A 24,371-nucleotide genomic window follows, 5' to 3' on the forward strand; every position below is an offset into this window, starting at 1 on the left:
GACAATCTCCATAGTTAATACCTATTCAAAGATACACCGAGTATTGTTACAGTTCTAGTAGTGTTGGACTTTTGCATTCCCCTTAGACAGCAGACATTAACAAGATGGTAGAGATCAAAGCTCATGCATTAGCCTATTAATACACAAAATGTGAGTGAGTCCTCTGCTCAACCCAGCCCCTCACGTCTGTGGCTGCCCTGACAAACACACATCGGAAGACCTTCTGCAATCCTGGTGGCGTTGACCCCCATTCTGATCAGCCACCTGGGTTTGTTAAGATGATACAAGTGTGTTTACTTTTTAAGCTTCTTACTTCCAGTCATAACAAAATAATGATCATCGCCTTCCTTTTTCTTAGCAGCAGGGTTTTTCTCTCCACTCGCTGCCCCCTTAGCAGATGAGGGTGGTTTCCTGGTGGAAGCTGGTGGCATGCCACTTTTGGGAGGCCCTTTAGCTGAATACTGGCCCTTCATGGCAGTCTGTGCTAACTTTGAGCCAGTTTCTGTCTTGGCAGCAGATTGGGGGACGCTCACAATGGACAGTGGGGTGCGGCCAGGAGACTTGGGAGAGCCAGGTGCTGTCTTCCGGCTGGCAGCCTTAGTCTGTGTTTGTTCTCTGGCAGCTGAAACTATTTTCTCGCCTTTTGTTTCCGTGGTAGCTTTTGCAGAGGACAATGAACAGACAGACGCAGGATGGTTTAAGTTCTGAAGTCTCTGTGCTGGGACTGCCCGTGGCTTCAGAGTTCTGTCGGGAGGCTGAGACTGCGACCCTAGACCTATGGTTCTGGTTTTGAAAGTGGGTTTGGTCACTTTTGCAGGGGATTGGAAAAGAGAAGGGTTAGGCCTTCCGTGCATGTTTCCCTTAGGTAGCTTTGGACACTTAGTTGATAAATTTATAGGTGATGCGTCCCTGGAAGAAAGATGATTGTGTTTCAAATGCTTCGGTTCAATTTTTCCAGAAGACTTACTTGGCAAAAGTCTAGCCTTAGATAGATCTCTTGGATTCTGTGCTGGAACAGCCAAGGTCTTAGCGGTCTTGGAGAAGGTGACACATTTTCTCACTGACTCAGATGCACAGTGCACAGCATTGGATGACGCTGGTGTGGTGCTGTTGCCCACTGAAGTTAAAGAAGACGATGCACCATTGGGAGGAGCATGTGGCTTTTTCGCTCTGCCCTTCACAGACGTGACCTTGGGATGTGAAGACGATGCTGGAGAATCCGGAAGTTTAGACCCGGCGGGCAGGGAAGCTGCACTGCCTTTTACTGATGATGCAGGAGGCAACACACCTGGCAGGCGCACATGTCTTTCCGTGCTCTTTGGAGCACTCACTGGTGTGCCCGCTTTTAAATTCTGCTTCTGAAACATGTTAACTGCAGACAAAGGGTCCATTTCTGGGGGCTGAGGCATTCTGGCAGGCGAGTCTGGCATGCTTTCATTTGAAATTCCTTTTTGAAATGCTAAAATTTTTTGTTCTAGGGTAGCAAACTGCAGTATTCGACAGGGGTCGTATTTCAGCAAAAATCCTTGCAGAGTATCCCAGCCTCCACCAACACGGACCATTACGTGTTTCCCATGAAGCATCTGTCCCCAAACAAAAGTAAAACAGGGAAACTGTGAGGTTTATAGTGTCAATCTGTTAGCAACCATTTCCACTTTCTATGACCTGTGAAATTTGGAGTATTCGCCAATAGCTTTGTTTCAAATCATCAGTCTCCTTTTTGTATTAAAATAACAAACACTAATAGATTATACAACTAGTAATAAAAGCCCTCCACTTTGTAATAAAAATATTCACAAATAATTTGCATCCTAAAACCCACACAGGTAATACAGAAAACTGCAATAGTGATATTGTTCAGTGGGTTGAGTAGTGAAGGAAGAAAAAAGTTTCATGAGAGACAAAAAGTAATTAAAAAAAAAAAAACAACTAAAACTAGTACTTTACATCTAAAAGCTATACTCTATCATTTCATCTTTAAAACACTTACATAAATTATTATTAGTTTGTCCTTGCAGGTAAGAATGACTCTGAGAGATTAAGACATTTGTGGCTAGCCTCCACCATACCAGGCTGTCCCTACAGGGGCCCTTCTGTGGGGCTAAAACAAATCCCAGCTCTGTCAGTGCAGGCCAGGCTGGCTTTCAGGCCGCTGTCCTGAAAAGCCTGTGGATGTTCACATCTCTGTGAGCTCAGAGTCAATTTCAGCTGTAAGCCCCAGTCTGTGTGCATCACAACCATAGGTACGCACTCCTTACTCTAGGCCCTAATCAAAGAATCCCCTCTGTCCAGTGAACAGTGGTGAATGCAGATACGTGGCCGCGTGAAGTGCTGCATATACATGATGGACGAGTGCTCGGTCCGCTAAGGGTCGGGGAACAGTGTGTAAAGGGATGTGGAGAGAATGTACGAGCCGGAGGACAGGAAAAAGGGCCGAGGAGGCTCATCTTCCGGGCAAGATGCAGCCATTACAATAGTGAGCGCCTAGCTGCTGTAGATGACTGCAGAATGTACAAGACTGGACCCAACCATCAGGCCTGGATGGAGGAGGGGCTTCGGGAACTCCACCCCTCGCCGCTGACTATTTACTAAGGAAGAAAAAAGGAAGACTCTACAGTCACTTATTCTCAAATCTCTCTTCAGGTCAGTTTGGGTAATAAGTGCTAACAGTCAAGGCAAACCCATTTCTGCTTCTATTTGCTGTCAATCGGATTCGCAGAGAGGGAAACTGTCTTCAGCTCTTATCCACTGGTGACGACAGCCGGCTCCAGTGAACAGTTTCCAATCCAGATGGCCCCAAGTAAACTAATTAAATCACAAAACTAAACCAAAGTCGTAAACACCAGAAAGGGATCGGTAGTGATGATGAGACCAGGTTAAGGATGGGGTGGAGGAGGGGGGAGACTGAGGTAAGGCAAGAAGGTTGATAATCAGAATACGGTGTACATGTGTAAATAGCTCAACAATGAAATCAGCGAATAAACATCTTAAAGAAAGCTAGGAGGAGGGTGTTTCTATGTGACTCAGACACAGGGCAGGAATGTGATGATTCTATGTGAAAGAGAGGAAACCATAGACGGTGAAATTCTATGTGTAAGTATTCTTATATTTTGTTCCTAAGTTTGGAGAAAACAGATCTTGCATTATATCGAATGTAGAAAAATGCTAAAGAGGTGAAATTTTAATTTCCTTATCAACAAAAGCGATAAAAAAAAAAAAAAATCAACAGCAGACGAGACAAGGAAGGCCATGAACTCGGGTATTATCAACATACTGGTACATGACCTAAGATCTTATGTTTACACCTAAAAGTATTTATCATTATGAATGGGAGTTGATGGAAAATTATTCTGTTTATGAAAATCTGAAAAAGTGCAGTAAATTCCCCAAAGTACATGAAGATATTTTTATTTAATTATATCCAATGTTTTAAATAGTCTCAGCTGTCTTCTAGTTTGTGCTTGAATGATAAAAGCATCTACTCAAACTCATTTAAAATTCATGAAACCAAGCATACCATATTTTTCCTGTGTAGTGAAATTAATAGTACCCTCTACTCTATTTTTTTTAAATGTAAAAGGGGGGGGTCAAAAGAAGTTTGGTAAATAAGAAGCCCAATCCCCAGACAAGCTTGTAAGAATATAGGCTGCAAACAGCAAATTTACCCTTATAAAGAGTATTTTCTCCCCGAGCCGGTACCGTCCTTCAGATAAATATTCAATAGAAAATCGATGAGAACAACTACAAGGAGGATCCTCAGCAATATGTTTAACCTAAAATTAAAAGTAATTATCAATAGTCAGTGCTCATTAGGAAAAAAAAAATACCTTATTAAAAGTTAAAGAGCAGTGTTATTGGACAGGAAAATAAATCTCAAAGACGAAACTTCAAAGCTGGTTCAAGTATTTAATATCCCCTCCTTACTAACTGATTTTTGAAATCAAACAGTTAGATTAGCAACAGCCAGCAGTTGTGAGGGCCGGGTCTCCCTGTCTCTTAGACCAAGTGAAACCTGGCTTGAAGTTACAAACTCTGACAGAGGTCTGACAATAGAACCAAACATATTTGCTGATCTTTAGAAACAGGAGTCATCATTAAGCCTGAATTGTTTTAAGCCCTGGATTATTACATTTGTATCAAAGACCATCCAGTCAGATGTAGAGGAAATAAGAATTCTCAATTTCCCCTTAAGACAGCGCTAAACTGATAAGCAAGTGTGGAGGGACAAACACATTTGTTCCAAATTGCTGCTAAAATAAGTAGAGACAAATGCCTATATACTCCCGATGGAACAGAATTCTTACTATTTCAACTCAGGAAGCGTTTTCCTAGAAGTATTTGCTCCGTTTCAAACACCTCACGAGGAAGGGATGGGAAAGAAAACACCTTACTACTATCCCTCACAATGCTTGAACCTTTTGCTCCATTGCTCACTATTATGTTCAAACTGAAACTCCCATCACAGGCTACTACCATCAAACAAACACGACATATGACCAGAAGAACAATCCCTTATTACTTACAAATCAAATTATGATGTCACCATACATTAAAACAAAAACTACTGACTTCTCCCAGCCTTGAACCATCACTCATCAAGTGCACATTGGTTCTTCACACATTCCCAGAACTCACCAGGGAGCGCAGATTAGTAACTGACACATACTCTGCATGTAAACCGGCCATTTACAAATACACAAAACTGTGTGTCCACAAAGCACAGCAATTACTTACAGCCTGGTGTAGCTCTTCATGCTGACAGCAAGATTTGGGGATGTTGATGGACTCTTCAAGCCCCGAGGTATTAAGCAGGGTCTCTTCTAACTCAATTTCTTTCTCCAGTTTCACTAATACTGGTGGCTCAACTCCATATCTGAAAACAAGCCAGGAAATGTGATCATGCAATGTGTACCAACTTCATCTCTGCAGACCAAAACAGGCAACGTTTTACTTCTGGAGCCAAGTCTATGCGACTCTTCCCTACAGAGCCTTTTGTGTGTGTGTGTGTGTGTGTGTGTGTGTGTGTGTGTGTGTGTGTGACAAAGTTTTTCTGTGTAGCCTTGGCTGTCCTAGAATTTAAGAGATCCACTTGCCTCTGCCTCTGCCTCCTGAGTACGGCACCAGCCGGAAGTGCTTTTCAATGTTTCAGATTGCCCCAAATTCAGACTATAATCTCTGCATCATAGCATATATCTGGGTTATGTAATATTTTCAATATTTTTTGGTGTCTGAAAGGCAGCTTTAAAACAAGTTGGTGGGTGGACAGGACTGACACAGTATGGGGACATAGAGCCTCAGCCTTCTTAGCAAATGGTAGTTGATTTGCTTTGAAAGATTTAAGTAGCACGTTCACAGTTTCATATTAAATGAAGGCAAGGTAAGTGAAGAAAGCAAATGCTGGCACACACGCATGGGATATAAATGACGACACAGGAAGAGAAAACAGATATAAATGACGACACAGGAAGAGAAAACAGAGAACTGGGTCGCTTCACTTCGCTCAAGATTCTTATTCTTTGGGTATAGAAAGTATGATGAAATCAAGTTGCTTAAAGGAATTTTTGATGTTGAAATTCTGAAATATTGAGAAATACGTACCTTGACACAATTCGACCAATCTCAAGGAGACAAAGGTACACCTGCCTGGGGTCTTTATGTAAAACTAGGGAAAAAGAAGACCATATGTGTTAAGAATCTGATCTAATTTGGGAAATACATTCTGGCACAGGGAGAGTAAAAGGAGAGAATAAAGAAGACAACAGGGTTGTCTTCTGGTTTACACAAGATGTTTTTATTCTCGCTACACAATATCCTCTGCATTAAAAAGTAAACTCGCGAGCATAAAGGGAATGAGCAGTGGCCACGGATAGTTACTTGTTTAGCATTTCAGACTTTAGCACCTATGGATTTGTAGCACTAAATTATGTGGAGATGGCTCAACAGCCAATTATCTCGACAGCTGTTTTCTATCAACACTAACCCTTCCCCATAAAAGGAAACTCAAAAGCCAGTGAGGGGCTGCCCTCTGAAATCCCAGCTTTGAGACAGGCAGCCATCTGGTCAGTCTGAATAACGCTTGCTTAATCAGACAGTTGTGGCAACGGTTTCCCCTCGAGTTGACCAAGTCCTAAGGAACTCTGGAGTCCTAACCTAAGGTGCAATGTGTTCTGAGCGCATACACTAATTCCACCAATAGAAAGGGCAGTGTTCTGAGGTGGGCGGAGCATCTACTACACACACGAAGCAAATAATGTGTTTCCTGTGGAACAGGTCTTGACACATGGCTCAGGCCAAGATGACAGGTGTGCACCCACATACCTGGCTATAAAGCATTACCTTTTAAAGCAGCAAAAAAGGCCTCTGAGTTCAAATCCACAGAAATAAAGGAATTTATCATGAAATATTTCAAACCTGGTTTTATAAATATCCTAAGTACCTTAAAATAGTATATTTATTTTTTAAAGTTACATTTGAGTTCCAGGCAAATGCAAATATATACACACATACATATATACTGATATATATAATATATTATTTATACACAGAGACATAGATACATAATCACTTCAATGACTACAAATGAGTTACTGGTGTTGACTTCTTAGCCCTACACTGCTTGCTTTCTAGCATTGCTGGGAGATGTCTGTTACATTTAGAAAAAAAAAAAAAATGACAATTTCAGACCTCTTCAAAAGTAGTAAGTAAGCTACAAAGGAAAGAATTCTAAGCATTCCCTCCCCCGTTTGATCCAGTGCCTGTTGATCAGCATCATTGTCAGAAACAAGGAACATACCCGAGTTCGCGGCACGGCCTGTCTCCCGGGCAAACCACTGCGCCCCACCCTGAACGGGCAGGGTAGCCAGACCAGATCTGGGGCTGCAGCTATCCAGGAGCAGACCTCCTCTCACACTGCTGGCCCAGAATTTCAAAACTAACAAATTCAGCTGAAAGTCGGCTTGCTTTTAATCAGCACCGCCACTGTGGGACCGTAAACAGTGTCAGGAATAACACTCGTGTCTAGGAATACGACGTTCCCACCGCAGGTGTATCTGTTTACATGTGCATATGTAAACACATACACACCTGTAAAGCCTTAAAACGTGTGTGTAACACAGCCAGCCAGCTGCTCCATTAGTACCCACATAGACGCTTCTGCTGACTTAAAATGAGAAAAATACATCACCAATTCCTCAGTGGAGCATTATTTTATTTTGGGGTGGGGTGGGGTGTTTCAAGGCAGGGCTTCTCTGTGCAGCTCTGGCTGTGAAACCTCATGCTATAGTCCAGGCTGGCCTGAACCTCTGCCTTCTGAGCACTGGGATTAAAGGCACGTGCCACCACCACCCAGCTTAGAGCATGACTTCTTCAATGAATTGTAAAAAAAAAAAAAAAAAAAAAAAAAAAAAATTATTATTTTTCGATAATATGGCAACTATTACTTACAATTAAATCCCAATACTAAAAGCACATTTCACCTGTTATTTCTATAATGAGCTGATTAAAGAGGAATGGCTAGTAATTTAGGCCTGGTAAACATCTTCAGGAAAGTATTAGTGGAACATAATTAGTTAGTGTAGAATCTTCTGGCCTCCAACTCAGAGAGTTCTAGTTATCTAAAGAATATTAACACAAATGAAAAGCTTACTATGTTTGATTAATATCTGATTATCCAACTGTTTCACATCTAATTGAAGTACAAATTTTGTACATAATAGTGATATGGCATTTTGAGTTACTATTTAGAAAGGAAATTTAGAAACAAGGGCCACAAAACCATCCTAATAAACACGAAAAGCTCTGACAGCAACAATAGGTACGTACCTAACCCTTCAGACTCAAAGAGGTAAGTTTCGTCAACCCCAATGTGCCGACACCAGTGAAGAAAGTTTGCGGTGTTGTCTCTGGCAAAGAATGAACCCGACGCAGCATCTTTCTTACAAGGCACTTTCCTCATTGGAAAATTCTAGAAAAGACATAAGGACAATTTACCAAAAAAAGAATCAATGATATTTTCATTCAGTGTTCATTTTAGTATGATGAAGAAACTGTTAAATGTATTAAGTATAACTACAGACTACACAGTTTGGAGGGAAAACAATTATCTTCTAAAATGACTTTCTTCTTCTGCTTTAAGTGTCTTCCAGAAAAAGATGCTTAGGAAAATGATCTACTCAAAACTAGCAGTAGATTCAAGCTTCTCTAATCTTCTTTTTAAAGTAGTACACGGGTCTCAAAATGTAAATGATGGCCTGGTAATGATAGCATATCCACAGTGTCTCTCCATGCAGTTCAATGCAAATACAAATACAAAACTGCACTCTGCTGTAGATTAACAAATACTAGTGTTTGCTTTCTTCTTCCCCCGGAGACTCATAAAGGCTGCCTGAGTTTCTTAAAAGAGACTATAAAATGTGGGAGTGGTTGCCTTAATTCAGGTTCTTTGATGACCTAAGTTAGTATTGTTGTATTCATAACTATCAAGCCCTAGAGTATTCGGATATTCCTGCTGAGGCTGGGACAGGAAAGGGGGGTGTCTTTTGCTTTTACATTTTACTTGGCAATTTGTAACAGTGATGTTTTTAATGCAATAGGTACAGTAGTAGGTCTTTCTCCATCATTGTCGGCTTCTCTCTCCCTAGGGGCAACCTCTACTACCAAATCTATGCATCTCCTTCTGGGTGCTATTATTTTCCAGAACTTAAATAGCCTGCATGCATGATTAAATACAGAATATATTATCATTACCAAAAATATACTAATAAATATAGCAAAACGCAAAGATGATTAGTATCAAATGAGTTCTTCTGACATTTTGATAAAATATCTCTGCAAAGCTATGCGTATATACCTAGAAAATACCACACAGATATGAATCTACAATTTGATATGCATGTGTGTGCATGTACTTCAAATGTATGTATACTGGATAGGTTGTAGGCATATTTGAGACTTAAAAAGGATACATTTAAATAATTATTTCTAATAACTATATAATATTCCAATGTTTAGGTGGTGGGGATGTCCTTCTGTATATATGTTTCTCTTATTGGGTGATGAATAAAACACTGATAGGCAGGATGAGGAGACAAGGAGAATTCTGGGGAGAGAGAAGAGAGACGTCTCAAGGAGACACCATGCAGAGACCAGGAAGATAGAATGCACCAGGCATTCTCTGGTAAGATAAGGCAATACAGAAATGCATGGATTAGTAGTTATGGATTAATATTTAAGAGAGAGCAAGCCAGTAAGAAGTCCTAGCCATCGCCCAACATTAGTTTATATTAGTTTATAAACTAATATAAGTCTTTGTGTGTTTATTTGGAGCTAATCAGCCCTGCGGCCAGGTGGGACAGAAACTTCCATCTTCATTTAGGTAACAATTTTACAACTTCTCTATTGACAAGCAGATTTATTATTTCTATTCTGTGATTTTCTTAGAATGAATTGCTAGAAGTAGGGAACTGTACATCTCAAAGGATGCACTTTATTTTCAGTATTAAATATATGGATACACATGTGTGTATGTATGCATCTACCTATAAATAGATACCTCACTCAATCCTCCAAGCAAAATGATCCTATTTTATATTTAATATATAATAGTATGTCTAGGCTCCAAACTCCCAAAGACACTTTGATAAAAAGAAAGAAAACCTAATCTTCCTCAAATCATTACTTTAAACTTACCTTTTAAAAATGCTATGCATTCCAACAATATTTATAAGCATATCACTACTGCAGCCGACCTCCAAGATGATGATGACAATGACAATAAGAAATGGGGTGACACATGTGCCAGTGCCTTAGTTAGGGTCACCGCTGCTGTGACGGACACTACGACTACAAGCCAGTTGGGGAGCACTCCCATACGATGCCACTCGTCAGCGTGGCAGGAGCCCGGAGGCTGGGCAGGAGCTGATGCAGAGGCCATGGGCAGGAGCTGATGCAGAGGCCATGGGCAGGAGCTGCTCACTGGCTTGCTCATCATGGCTTGTTGAGACTGCTTTCTTACAGAACCATCAGCCCAGGGAAGGCACCCCCATCAATCCCTAATTAAGAAAATGCCTTACAGCAGGATCTTATGGAAGCATTTTTAAATTGGATTTCCCTCTTTTCAGGTAACTCTAGCTTGTGTCAATTGATATATATTTCCAGCACAGCTAGAAATATATATCCTTCCTATGGAAGGTACTGTCACTGTGTGTGGGGTCTAGCTGCTGGGGATCACCTATCCCAGGCACAATCTATACACTTAATATCAGTGAACATCCACAAGTAAGTACCACAAAGAAGATAGCTGTTATTGTTTCTGGTGTGTATATGTGTGTGTATGCTCATGGAGATTCGTTTCTTAAGACAGGGTCTCTGGGTGAGCCTGAAACTCAATGGCTAGATGGACTAGTGGGCCATCGAGCCTTTGGGGTCTGCCTGTCTTCATCTGCCAGCACTGGGATTATGGGGGTACACTGCCACCACCACCTTTTACATGGGTTCTGGAGAGCAGAACTCAGGTACTGATGTTACAGGACAAGCACTTTGCCAACCGATCGATCTACCTTTCAAGTCTCAAGGTGAATGTTACTAGCTTTATTTTACAAATATGGTTTTTCAAATGCACAAAAAAGTTAAAACAGTTTTCAAAGTCTCATGGCCAGTTACATGACGTAAACATACACCCACATGGAGAAGCAGGCATGCCTACCCTTTTCTGAATGGACACAGAAGAGGAATAGAAGGGGGTGGGAAAGCAGAGTGGTGGAGGGGAGGGGCGGGAGGGGAAACTGGTCAGGATACAAAACAAATACGTAGATACGAACAATTGACGTCATCGCTGTCAGGATTTCCTTACCTCTGGTTCTTCAGAGTGGCATTCCTTTACCATATTTTGAAGAACGTTGATTAATTGACACAACAGCACTCCATTATCAAGCTCTTCCAATAATCTTTCTGCCTTAATGTCAATACCTAAAAACATAATTTAAAGCTAAGACCCATCTAGAAGCAGCAGTTTCAAAAGCAGTGGCTACACTTACAGTCAGATAACAGCTGGAAAACTAAACAAATACCAGATGAGATGCTAAGTTTCCACCCTTCAAATGTATATTAAAACAAATAATGTCAAGTTAAATCAAACACAAAAGAAAAAGATCTGTGATACATAAAGTTCAAGAAAAAAATACATGTACATTTATGTTAGATAAATTCACTGCACAATGGGGGGAAGTTCCTTATAAATAAGATGGACTTTGTTGCAATTTAAAGATTAAATATAGTACAAGAATAGTCTGGGAATATCAACTTCTACCTCTAAAATACTTCTCTAAAAGCATAATTACTTTACAAACTTGAAAATCTTTCCAATCATCAAGCTGATACCAGACAAAGAGTGACTGCTGAGTATATGTTTATCTTCCAAGAGCCTCAGTCCATCTTCAGATTTTCCTTCCCGTGAAAATCTCAGAACACTACATGAGGATCTGTAGTTAAGTGATTGAGGGACTGAGGCGAAAGCTCACTCAGTAAAGTATGAGGTCCTGAGCCTGGGTACCCAGAACATACAAAAAAGGAGGTGGGTACCTGTGATGGAGTTAGACAGATCCCTGGAGCTTTTGACCAACTAAGCTAGCATGCCTGTGGTTACACGCGTGCGCGCGCACACACACACACACACACACACACAGACACACGTGGATGCACATGCATGAACATGAACATGAAAGTCCTGTGACACTCACACCCACACACATGCATACACGTACATGCACACATGCATACATACAAAGCAAAAAGTGACCCCCTTGCCCAGAAAGAAGCTCAGAGCACTCATCATAATCTTGAATAAACTCATGTAAAAAAAAAAAAAAATGCCAGGCATTCTCTGACATTTTCTCTTTGATTTCCTTTGCTTCTACTCCTCGATGATTTGAAGCAGTATTTATTTTTATATAACTAAAATATATCCTCCATTTATAACCTTATAGCTCATATAAGTTTGGGGACATCAGTAAAAAAAAGAAAAAAATCAATAGTAGACACACACAATTTTTTTGAAGTATATTAAGATTAACCATAAAGTATTGATTATTCAAAAAAGCTGGCCTCTTCAATCAAATCTCTCAAGTTTCATATAATTCACAGCTGAGGATGGGAGTATCTTTTTAGCCACACAGCCCATGAAAACAAGGACTGACTGTCATTCACTAGCATAGTCCAGCATCTGTATCAATCAATCAATCATGTCTTAAGTGAAGATTAAAAAAACAACAAAACAAAACAACGTTTTTGTAAGCCTTACCTAGTAAGCCTGATAACCAAATAGAGAGGTCTTCTTGCATAGGCAGCAGAGTGGCTTCATGCCTCACAGCTATCCACTCATCATACTGACAGACATCGGCCAGACCTGGTCCATGTCTGGGAGTCAGGGGACACCTGGGACTTAGAGGTAGGTCCTCCCCAAACCATACCTAGACAAAACATCAAACAGCTTAAAGACAGACATCTTCAGTAAAAGTCACCATAATCCAGTTCATGTTTAAATAAGTAGGCAGAGGCCATACAGACTAAGCAAAACTGCACCATCTCATAGAAATCGGCATTATTTGGACTGCTTTCAGTATTTAATGCAGTGGTCAACGTCAATGAACACTAAATTAATGAACTGATTCCACTGTAGAGTCAAGAGGGAAACAGTCCAACAAACAGTGCTTTCCTTCCCGCATCATAGCTATAAAATGGCTTAATGATGCGTGACTCACAAGGCACATGTCTGTAGCACCTAGCACTGACCCTGGCAGGCGGCAAAGGTTAAACAACCGTCTGCTGAATGATAGGTGGATGAATGCATTTAAGGTATCTGCAAACTTCAAATTGTAATTGTGTTGTTTTAAACATCTGATTATTTCTCTCTCTCTCTCTCTCTCTCTCTCTCTCTCTCTCTCTCTCTCTCTCTGTCTCTCTCTGTGTGTGTGTGTGTGTGTGTGTGTGTGTGTGTGCACATTTGCACAGGTGCCCATGGAGGCCAGGAGAGAATGTCAGATTCTTTGGAGCTGAAGTTACAGGCAGTTGTGAGCCATCTGATGTGGGTTCTAGGACCAAACTCAAGTCACCTGCAGGAGCGAATGTGCTCTGAGCCATCACTCCATCCCCTACAATACTGCCTTTAAATCTTTTCCTAAATACTTTGATTAAAGCAATAAAACAGCAAACTACAGTCTAAGCAAACCTGCTTCATCATCTGTATATTTTATGACCTATAGCTAAAGCATTTTAATAAAATGGTTACTATGAAAGTAGCCAAGTATCCATCTAACAGTCTCTGTTTTGCCTACTGGCCTGCAAAGTCTAAAATAATAAGAATAAAATAAAATTATATAAATAATTTATCAAACCAACACTTGGAAATATTTGAAATATAAACAGATTTGCTTTCAGGTTGTTTATAGAAAAGGCTCAATTGTGCAAATTATGAAAGAAGCAATCATGAAGTCACTTTTTAAAAGGTTGACCTAGTTGCCCCAAAGCACTTTTGAATCTTTCAAATATCTAACACAAGTAAACTGCAGAATTAAAATCTTAGGACAAGAAAGTCAAAATGCTGTATTGTTAACATGTTGTGTTAAAGATCTCAATAGTATCAATTCATAATTTATATTTCTCTTTTCCAAAAAGAAAACTTACCTGAATTGCAGGCTGCATGGTCATCTACTCTGAGATGAAACTAATATTCTGGAGAGAGAAGAAGGCATTAATTAGCATGTAGATGATGACAGCATGTAGATGATGATCACTCAAACCCAAATTCCAAGAATTCAGAATGTGCTTTCCTCCCTCTCTGACTGAATACCTGAGGCATTCTCAGCTAGCTAGAAAACTCTATGAGGAACTCAGCAGGGACTTGGTGGCTTCTGCCTCCATAATGGAACATGTTAACTGAATGAGAGAAACCTGCAACACTGATGCTCTGTCTCTGGCACTAGTATCAAAGCAATGAGGTTGAGTTCATGACATCTGCTTCGCAGAGCACAACCTTTTCCCATATAACAGGGCAAGAGTGATGTCAACATAACTCCTCAAAACTGATTCTGAAACTCAAGCATCTTTTATCTTTGTGACTCATATGGACTTTATAAATCACATGCTTAGCCATATGCTTTTTCTGTTAGATAACAAGATAGCAAAGTTAACGATCAATTCTAACTGTGAATTAAAAATACTCAATACCTTCCCGTGGTAGCTTGTCAAAAACAACAAGGAACAGCAGTGTTGGCTCCAAAGCTCTGTTCTTGAAATCTACAAAGGAAAGATAAACTTTAATAAATTAAATTAGATCAATACATTAACATGCTTTCAGTGAGCGAAAGGCTTAAGGCAGACTAATACACATTATATGAAAACTATGTTTGCCGCTTGTTTATAGCAGCATGACATACTCTATGATTATTAGAAACTACCACGAAAAGATTTTAAGAGAAAATTACAAAACTATTTATAAGACTTAAAATGTTACCTGTTTCCAAAGTCATGCCCTCCCCTGAGCTCTCTCACACACACATGCACAGTGCAGCTATACGCACCACATTCTCTACGGAACCTGGGCTAACGCGAAATGAAGAAGCTAACGCTGTATCACATTTTCCCTGCAGAAGTCAAGAGAGCACAGAATGCCCTTTCTGATCTCAGCTTTCTCCCCTCTCCGCCACAGCAAAAGGCCAAAGCACAAGGGGGCATTGCCAATGAGCTCGTTATGCTTCCCACCAGCTAATTCAGTGGGGAATACATTTTCCTTTAGCATAAATAACCCTTTGTCCCCAACAATGGTCCACAGTATGAAGCTTCCGAGACCATTTCTTAAAAATGCAGCAACGGAGCTGTTCCCATTAAAATGAAGTTCCACATAATCAGACAAGAGCTCTAACGGTTGGAGCTGCCGACCACCAACAAAAGAAAGCTGCAATTATAAGGCGTGTGCACACCCAGAACAGTGGCACATTCACAAAAGAACCGTCACAAGAATGTTCAGCAGCTGCATTTTTTACGGAAAGTTCAACAAAATTCGTTTTATGAAGGAAATGAAGAATTTGTGTACAACAGTCACTTGAACTTTAGCAAAAGTCCTATGTCCTCAAATTCTTCTTATACAACACCGGACAGCACTCCGGAGATGGCAGAAACATAACCACCTGCAGTACCTGTAAAAGTGCTTCTTTAGAGATGTGTACTACTTATTCAGGGGAAAACTTATAAACTGTCCAGACTGAATCAGCTAATCAGGTACTTAATGAGACTTACTGCTACATTCCAGATACAGAGAGCCTGTGTGTGTGTGTGTGTGTGTGTGTGTGTGTGTGTGTGTGTGTGTGTGCTTCAAATACAGAGAGCCAGTTTGTATGTATATATGTATGGATGGATGGATGGCTACACACATGCACATGCATATATATAATCCAGCTCTTCATATTCCTCTTGCAAGGCAGTTTGTATATATACATGTATGTATACATATGTACACACATACACACATATAACCCAGCTCTTCTGTCTCTCTTGTAAGCCAGTTTCACATCTAGGAGTAGCTGCTTGTTGAGTGGCAAGCCCTGAACCTCAGTCTTCCTTATTTTATCCTTCCCTGAGTCTCTGCCTCAATCTGAACCAGCGACACGCCGTTCCTGGGGGTGCACGTCACTGGGCTTTTCTTTTTCTTCCTGTCTCATTGGAGACGCTAACTTCGATTCTTTAGCAGCCTCAATAGGATATTTTGATTGTTGGGTTCCCCCCCACACCTTAAAGTGAGTAAAAACAAAACAAGAACTCTCGTGTGACCAGGTTCAAACTGCACCCTAACCCTGATATGAACCTTTCACAAGCAAACACAAGCTTTGAAACTCTAGGGAAGACGTCAGAAACAGTGTGTGTTCTCCACATGCAACCGGATGAGGACTGAACCCAATCCGCTCATCCCAAAAAAAGCAGTAATGGGGTCCTTGCAATTATTCTTAAGGCTCTTCTACAAACTTGACCTGCGATATAGGAGAGAAAGCCGTTCTGATTCTGTGGAACATTCCTTCCCAGGGCTGCAGGCTCCAGACCACACTATACTTCATTCCTCTTCCACATTACAAAATTGACAGGAAGAAAGGACTTAAAAGTCCCACAATAATCCTGACAAAAATCTGGCATCGACTAGGAAAAGCAGCAAAATGGCAAACAAATAAGGTAAGATTCTCCCGGGCCACGGGGAAGACTGCTTCTGACCCACAAACCCATTCTGTGCTCAACCAGTAGATGACCGCCAATACACACAGGCCGCAAGGACATGACCAAGTGCCAAGCGTAGAGGCATTTCTCTACTAGTCTGTACGCCTGCAATGTATGTCAAAAACGCTTCCCGTTTTAATGTCTTTCTCTAAAATAATAGTTGAAGAACATAGAATTCCTGACACATACAGAAATTTAAATTTTTCAGCTTTAAAACTCTTAGTTAAATATTTCCTAGATGCTTAGCAGAGAAAATAGAAATGTCACATCTTTACCAAATGTTTTTCATATATTTTAAAGTACATACTAATATACTCACCATCAAAACAGCACTACAGCAGTGCAAAGTATCGGATTCATCTGGATTCAATTCCTGCTCCAACATAAATCAGATATATGACCGTGATATAGTTAACTTCTTGGAACCTAAGAGTTTATCAGAAAAACAGGGTATCACCATCACCCTCAGATGGCTGCTCTAAAACTAAACTGAGACAACACAGATGGAGCACTTAACTAATGACGTCTATTAAAGCTATCATGAGACGTAATTGCAGTTCATTTAACAAAATTAAAAAGATAAGGCAAGACTAATAGGATTCAAACACCATTAAATATGACCTAGAAGGCTACTTTTGCTAACAAATGTATGGTTATAAATGAAAATAAAAAGTTTAACACAGCCATATCCAAACTTGAAGTCAGAATATGCACCTTAGGATTCTCTTTGCTAGAATAAGTCTTCGTAAATTGGTCTGTCTATTTGCAGTATGCAGTATGCATAGGACTATATGGGGGCATAGATCCATACACACATACAGAAGCCACAGCAGATTATCAAATGTCTACTTCTGCCACTCTGCCTTGTTACCCTGAGGCAGGGTTCATGGACTTGTGCAAGTAAGCTTTGCTAGGTTCTTCTAGACCTTACCCTGGCAAAGAAATGTTCTTACTCTCTGAGCCCATAAATAGGTATTTTAAACATAGATTCTTCGCTCCTTTTAACCCGATTTCTGGGTCACTATTGAGGAAATGTCCTGTTTCGTGTGACACACACACATTTATGTCTTCAATAAATATCTATTCACATACTTTATTGAACTAGTCACCATAACAAGGATAAACATGGTGATCCTGTCACTACCCTTATAGAGCTAATAACAAACACCACTGGAGAAGACTGAAATGGGAAGTAGACAAATAAATGTAGAATGTTCCGCCATGCAATGACTTGAAGCAAAGAACAGAATCTTTCAAGAGACAAATAGCAGAGAGCTGCTTTAGACTTAAATTGAATGAAATAATTTTTTTCTGTAAGAAAAGCATAACCCTGAAGAATGCTAAGAGTCTAACCATAAGAGAAAAAAGGGTCCCATGCACACAGAGCGGTGTAACAATGGCTCATGGGAGGAAAGTATGACGTATTCCAAGAACTTAAACAAACACAGTGGCTGAAGTACAGAGAACGTGTGGCTTCGGATAATTGTTGGAGAGTGGTCCCATCACACAGGCGGTGTTGAGAAAATTAGATTTCACTCTAAATGCAGTGGGAAACCACAAGACAGTGTTAATGGCGGAGTGGTGACATGATCTCATTCATGGTTTTGTAAAGCTCTCTAAGGACAAAGGACTACAGAAGTAAAACAGAAGCGACTTTACCAAAGAAAAACATCTGTGGCTAGTGACAATGACAGGAACTGAGGGCAGGGATGAGAGAAAACGGGGAGAGCAGGGGACCGTGAGGGTAACACAGTGAGCGTCTACGGGAGAGGGAGGGGCAATCTGAAGGGCGGAGACAGAGGGAGGGGCAATCTGAAGGGCGGAGACAGAGGGAGGGGCAATCTGAAGGGCGGAGACAGAGGGAGGGGCAATCTGAAGGGCGGAGACCTAGGAAGCCAACAGCAGTTCAATGACAGATGATGCTGACTGAACTGGTGTTCAAAGGTGTCTCCCCTGCAGATACAAGTAGAATTTACACATACCTCTGCTTTAGTCATTGTTTTATTGCTATGAAAGGACACTACAACCAAGGCAAGTCTTAGAAAAGAAAGCATTTAGCTGGGGGCTTGTTTATGGTTTCAGAGGTTAGTCCACTATCATCACGGAGCAGAGTGTGGCTACACGCAGGCAGACTTGGTGATAGAAGTAGCTGGATGCTACATCTTGATCCATCCGCACAGAGACAGATGCTGGGCTTGGCACGCACTTTTAACTGAAGTGCCTGCAAGTGACGTGAGCTGGTGAGTCAGAGGACTCACTAAGGAAAGCAAATGACTAAGGCTGGGAAGCGGGCAGAGCCCCAAGAATACAGGACCAAATAGCTGCACAAAGGGGCAAGGACTCTGACCACTGTGATACTCAAGGATGTGATGGGAGATGTCATTCTGTAAATATGTTTCTTGTATTGGTTAATGAATAAAGCACTGTTGGCCAATAGGAAAGCAAGATAGGCGGGACTAGGAGTCAAAGAGGAGAGAGGAAGAAGTAGGGAGGAGATTCAACAGGGAGGGTGGAGAGAGCAGAATACCGGGCCCTCTCTCCAGTAAGATGAGACCATATGGAAATATTTAGATTAATAGCAATGGGTTAATATTTAAGACAGAGCTAGCTAATAAGAAATGCTAGTAAAAGGCCGACAGAATTATATCTAATACAGTCTCTGCGTGTTATTTGGGGCTGGCACGGCTGTGGGACCAGGCCAGCGGGAAAATATACTCATAACATGGATGCACATGACTGTTCCTCCCTATGCGTACGTGTTTATTATACTGTAATCTGTACCAGACAGACGAATGGCACCCAGAGATGATCCTCGTTGTCCAGAGCCTGCAAAAAGTACCTGCTGTGGCAAGGCAAAAAGAACCTTGCAGATAGATAAAAGACCTCAAGATGGGAGATTATCCAGATGTAACTAATGTAATCATAAGAGTCCTTAAAAGAGGGTTGAAGAGAGGCCAGTCATGGAGAGAGAGGTCATGATGGGGAAACAGAGGCAGAACTGAAGGCCTAGACCAAGGCTGTGAGGGAAGGCGCCAATGAGTGCAGGGGCTTCCTGGATAGGCAGAGAGGACTTGCCCACACCTTCTTTCATAAGCACCGTTAAAACTCAGTCTTTTTATCCTCAAACTGTAAGGCAATAAATCAGTTATGCTTTGAATCTGTCTAATACTTGGGAAGCTGAGGCAGGAAGCCTAAGATTTCAAGGCATGGGCTACATAGCAACATCCTATCTCAAAATTTTAAAAAAGGAAACATTACCATAAAGCAATACTAAATTGATACCTAAATGTATATTATTAAAGGTTAAAAGGTAATGTGAAATAAAAATGGCATAAATCTGTTGTGTATTCACCTTACAAAAATCTACAGCTTCAATAGTGGATGAAGACTTTTCAGAAAAATAAAATTTGTTGACTAAGACATAGTTCAGTAATGGAGCATCTAGCTAGTATACACAAGGCCCCACATTCATCTCCAGAACTACAGGAAAGCGGGAGCAAAATGTTCTGTTTATTTACTAAACATCACATGTCACTTAAAAAACACAGAGACACTTCCTTTGTTAGAGAATTCAAAAAATTCTCTTGCAGTGTTTGGCACCTATTGAATCTGAATAACTCAATTTCATCTTAGAATTTTCAGTGTAGTTTTGGGATACAAAAGAATTGTTTTGTAAGATTTTTTTAAAATTGTGTATATACTGAGGATGGTGTGTACAGGTGCGTTCAGGCACCAGGGAGGCCAGAGAAGGGTCCCGATCCCTTGGAGCTGGAGTTCGTTATAGGTGAGCTTGCAGCAGGAATGCTGGGGACTGAACATGGGTCCTCTGCAAAAGCAGAGCACGATCTTAACCACTGAGCATCTCTCTAGCCCCCACCCTCCAGAAACTTTAAAAAAAAACTTAAAATCAGCTCAACTTCAGTACTTCAATGAAAAGACTGCATGTACTCTAACATAAGGAAACATTAGAAAAAATATATGTAATTATCCACTAACTAAGAACTTATCAAATAACTTATGGAATTTTCATACTATACCCTAGAGATATGAGTGTGGGTAAAAAGTGAAAACTTTTCTCAAGACATGGTGGTACCCACCCGTAACCCCAGCACTGGGAAGGTGAGGCAGGAGCGTTGCCACAAGTTTGAGGCCAGACTGGGTTGCAAAGCAACAGTTACTTTGTTCTGTTGCTGTGATAAGACCATGACCAAGGCATAGAAGCAAGAATTTATTGGGGCTTACAGTTTCAGAGGGTGAGTCCACGACCATCCACACCAGCAGACAGGCAAGCATGCCACTGGGACAGAAAGTTGGAGCAGTGGCTAAGAGCTGGCATGGTCTCCACAAGCATGAGGCGGAAAGAGCTAACTTGGGACTTGGAAACCTTAAGGCTAGGGAAACTCCACCCTCCCACCTCCCCACTCCCCCACCCCCACCAGTGGCATACCTCCAACAAAGGCCACACCTCCAAATCCTTCCCAAACAGTTCTACCAACTGGGGACCAAGTATTCAAACATGTAAGCCTGGGGAAGGAGGGACTCTCTCATTCTAGGCACCACACAGCATAGGTCAAAAGACAGGAAGGGAAGGAGGAAGAGAGGGGAAGAATGAACAGAAGGGAGAGGGGGAGAGAAGACAAAGAAAAAAAAGCTTAACAGAGCCAATTATTTTTAAACACCTAAATTTATTTTTGGCCAGGAATATGAGTAAGTCATAGGCTGGGGTTGAGTGCTTGCTTAGCATGTATAAGTCCCAGAATTACAGCCTTAGGAACACACGTGCACACGCGCACACACACACACCCACACCCACACACACACACACACACACACACACACACACACACGGGGGGGGGTCTAGAGGCTAGAAAGAGTGAGACTCTATCACAGTTAACATAATACATTCTTACAATAAACTTATGTTGCATGACAGTAAGGCGACATCTGCATCAGTCTGTAGCACTCCAGCATTACCTAGCATATGACTGACTGAGGGGGGAACACATCAAACTCCCAAGATCTTATCAGCAACAAAGAGGGAATAACATTTCATGTGAGTGCTACATTTTAGCACAGTCCAGTTCTGTGAAGATTTGTAATTCAGATATGAGATACTCAGTAACTTTCTCTTAATCAAGACATTTGGTGTGTCCTAGTGTAACTTAGTGAGAACACTTATTGGGCTCTTAAAAGAAACACCCAAGAAATGTAATTTTAACCATTGTCCTGCAAAGAATTATTTCTATGGCAGTTCTCTGTGACAAGGAAATCCTAAAGAAACTCAACTGGAGATGAATTACATTCGCTTCCCATTCTCTCAATTTACATCATATCATTAGGCATGTAAAGGTGTACCTAATCCAAATGTAGAACATTAATAAGAAGATAAATATAGCAAGAAGAGGATAAATATAGTCACACACTACTGAAAGACAGTATATAATAACGTTGTACACATTAATTTCAATTCTTTAATTTTCTCAACAGTAAGTTTGAAAAACATTATTGAGGTAAGTGACTTTTCCCTTTATCTCCAAACTGAAATTAAGATATTAAAAGGGGTGGAGGGGGCTGGGGAGATGGCTCAGTGGTTAAGAGCACTGATTGCTCTTCCAGAGGACCTGGGTTCAATTCCCAACACCCACATGGCAGCTTATAACTGTCTGCAACTACATGTCTGACACCCTCACACAGACATACATGCCCCAAAAAACACCAATGAAAATAAAAATGTTTAAGAAAAGGTATTAAAAGGGGAGGGGAGAAATGCTTAATAAAAAACAAATGGAAAAGTACAAATTAGGAAGCATTCCTTTTGAATTAATTTATAAACACCATCGGATTCCCTTTTTTTTAAACTGACTTTTTTTTAGCTGATGATGTATATGTTTTGACATTATTCTCCCATCACACATTTGAAATCCCATCATAAGTTATCTGCAATTTTAAGTGGTAAAATATTCTAAATAAGTCTATTTGCATAGCAAAGCATCAATGTGAGCCCTACAAACAAGGGCGTCTAGGGAAGTCACTTAATAAAATGGAAATGTAGTGTAAGACAGAAAAGAACCGGAATGCTGATTGGAGTGAGGCAGTCTACACAGAACTTTAGGTGGACTCCATTAATTCCTCCCCACTCTCCGAGCATTAGTTTCCATATGTATCACATGGAGACAACACCAGTTGGATCTCGGGAGTGTTAAGCTTAACAATAGTACAAGCAAAGCATCTAGAACCCCACCCAGGAGGTTCTGTAATGTGCCTGATAAACAGCACTATGATTACTTGTACTGACCTGGGAAATAGGTTTTGCTGTCCCACCCTCGACTTTGCTTCCCTTGGCCTTTTCAGGAAAGTTTACAACTTTTAGCCCAAGTTAAACAGTGTGGAATTAAGAATCGCCAAGTGTCTGGCATTATGTTATACTAATTCTATGGATTATTTTATTTAATCTCCACAACCCTTGTAGAAGCCATTATTAATCTTTAAAAAAAATAGATTAGGAAAACTAGGCTTAAAAAATTTAATAATTTGCCTAACTAAAGCTGCATACCTAATTAAAAAAGAACTGCTATCCGACTACACATGCTTACCAACTCTGGAACACTTTAAAAAAAAAAAAATCACGAAAACCAAAAGAGAGAAATCCACTTTCCAATCAACAACGTCAAAGCAGCACGCAGCTAATATTCAGCATCAGTTGGCCATAGTCAGTTTCTTAAACTGATGAGTCAGATACGACAACAGGCCCTACACCAGAATACTTACTGGTTTCTTCCTAAAAGGACTCAAAAGTGTGGGAAAATTCCAAGTTTTAATCATGCTGTGGTCGTGCTAAAGAGAAGTGAGCCCATAGCGGGTCACAACCGCTTATCTTCTAAGGGTAGTTATTAACGTTCTCACAAACTCTAAAAACGCATTTCTTCCTCTTAAAGAAAGCTCACAGAGCATTCTGATGTCTACAACTCAGTCCCTCGGTTTTAAGGGGGCTAGGATGGAACCCGGGAGCACCTGCCTGCTCAGGGACGCAAAGGCTCCTGCGCCCTCCCAGGGCATTCTGCAAGCCTCCCCCCAGTTCAGTTCTCCAAACCCAGGGGTGTGGGTGCGAGAGCATTGCGCAAGGGCACCACCAATGTTCCCTAATTCCGTTAAGTCTGGGAGAACCGCGCCTGCAGAGGACAAATAGGGAAGAGCCAGCAGCGCCTGCCACGGGACAGGACGGCAGTGTGACCATGAGTCTCAGTCTGTCCAGGGCCAGTGACTTCATCACTTCTTTCCCAGGGCGCTGATGACGAATCAAGTGACCCTCCCCGGCTGGACACTGGGGAGGAGGAGGAGGGTGCCCTGGCCACCCTGCACTGGCTTGTCTCTCAGAGCTGGGCGGGTCCGGGCTCCACCTCGCGCTGAGCCCCTCACACTTGGAGCCCCTCTTACCCACCGGAGCCGCTCAGGTGTAGGAAGGCGAGCTAAACTTCGCCGTGACAGCCCCAGGGACCAATCACAGCACGGGGCTCCCCCAGCCAGCCAATCGCAGAGCTCCTGGGCTGCCACGGCTCCGTAGCCCACCTGAACTTCATCCCCGGACTCTAGAATTCGGGCTGGGGTGCAGCAGCGATGCCGCGGGACCCCTGGGGAGGCTCGACGGAACGTTCTGGAGGGAAGGGGCCATCCAACAGGGAAGTCACTCACCAGCCCGGGAGCGAAGTCACTTGTCCCTGCGGGGCGACTCGGACTCGATCAGTGCGTGCCAGCATTCCGGCGACCAACCGCCGCCGCCGCAGTTCGTCGCCGAGCGCTGCCGCCTGTTTCGAAGGGGCCAATCGGGGCCGGGGATGGGTGTGGCCTGGAGCCCCGCCCCCAGGGGCTTCCTGCGGCGGGCTGGGTGGGTGAGGGCTGCGATCGCTGCTGGAAGGACAAGCAGACTGTAACAGAGCACCCCGCCGTCTGCCCGGTCAGCGACAGCCCCTGCTTATCTGTCCCCGCCACGCAGCAGAGTGCGCGAAGCCCGCCTCTCGACGCTGCTTCTGAGCGCCATGGAATGTTGCTCTACCCAGGAGTTGGAGCTGCTCCCAAACCCCAAAATCCGCTCACGTCCGGACGGGCGCTGAGGCTTCCAG

General features: G+C 41.9%; 1 protein-coding gene across 1 annotated transcript; it reads right to left on the minus strand.

The window, feature by feature from the left end:
* Window positions 1–247: 247 nt before the first annotated feature.
* On the minus strand, window positions 248–24,045 carry Gas2l3 (growth arrest specific 2 like 3). Its single transcript, XM_051206333.1, has 10 exons — window positions 23,944–24,045; window positions 14,221–14,289; window positions 13,678–13,725; window positions 12,296–12,464; window positions 10,850–10,965; window positions 7,822–7,963; window positions 5,599–5,662; window positions 4,735–4,873; window positions 3,666–3,773; window positions 248–1,583 (listed from the first exon to the last, which is right to left on the minus strand). The coding sequence occupies exons 3-10, from the start codon at window positions 13,699–13,701 to the stop codon at window positions 294–296; spliced, it is 2,052 nt and encodes a 683-aa protein (XP_051062290.1). The 5' UTR covers window positions 13,702–13,725; window positions 14,221–14,289; window positions 23,944–24,045; the 3' UTR covers window positions 248–293.
* Window positions 24,046–24,371: the final 326 nt, after the last annotated feature.

Source organism: Phodopus roborovskii, unplaced genomic scaffold (genome assembly GCF_943737965.1).
Source record: "Phodopus roborovskii unplaced genomic scaffold, PHOROB, whole genome shotgun sequence".
Taxonomy (NCBI): domain Eukaryota; kingdom Metazoa; phylum Chordata; class Mammalia; order Rodentia; family Cricetidae; genus Phodopus; species Phodopus roborovskii.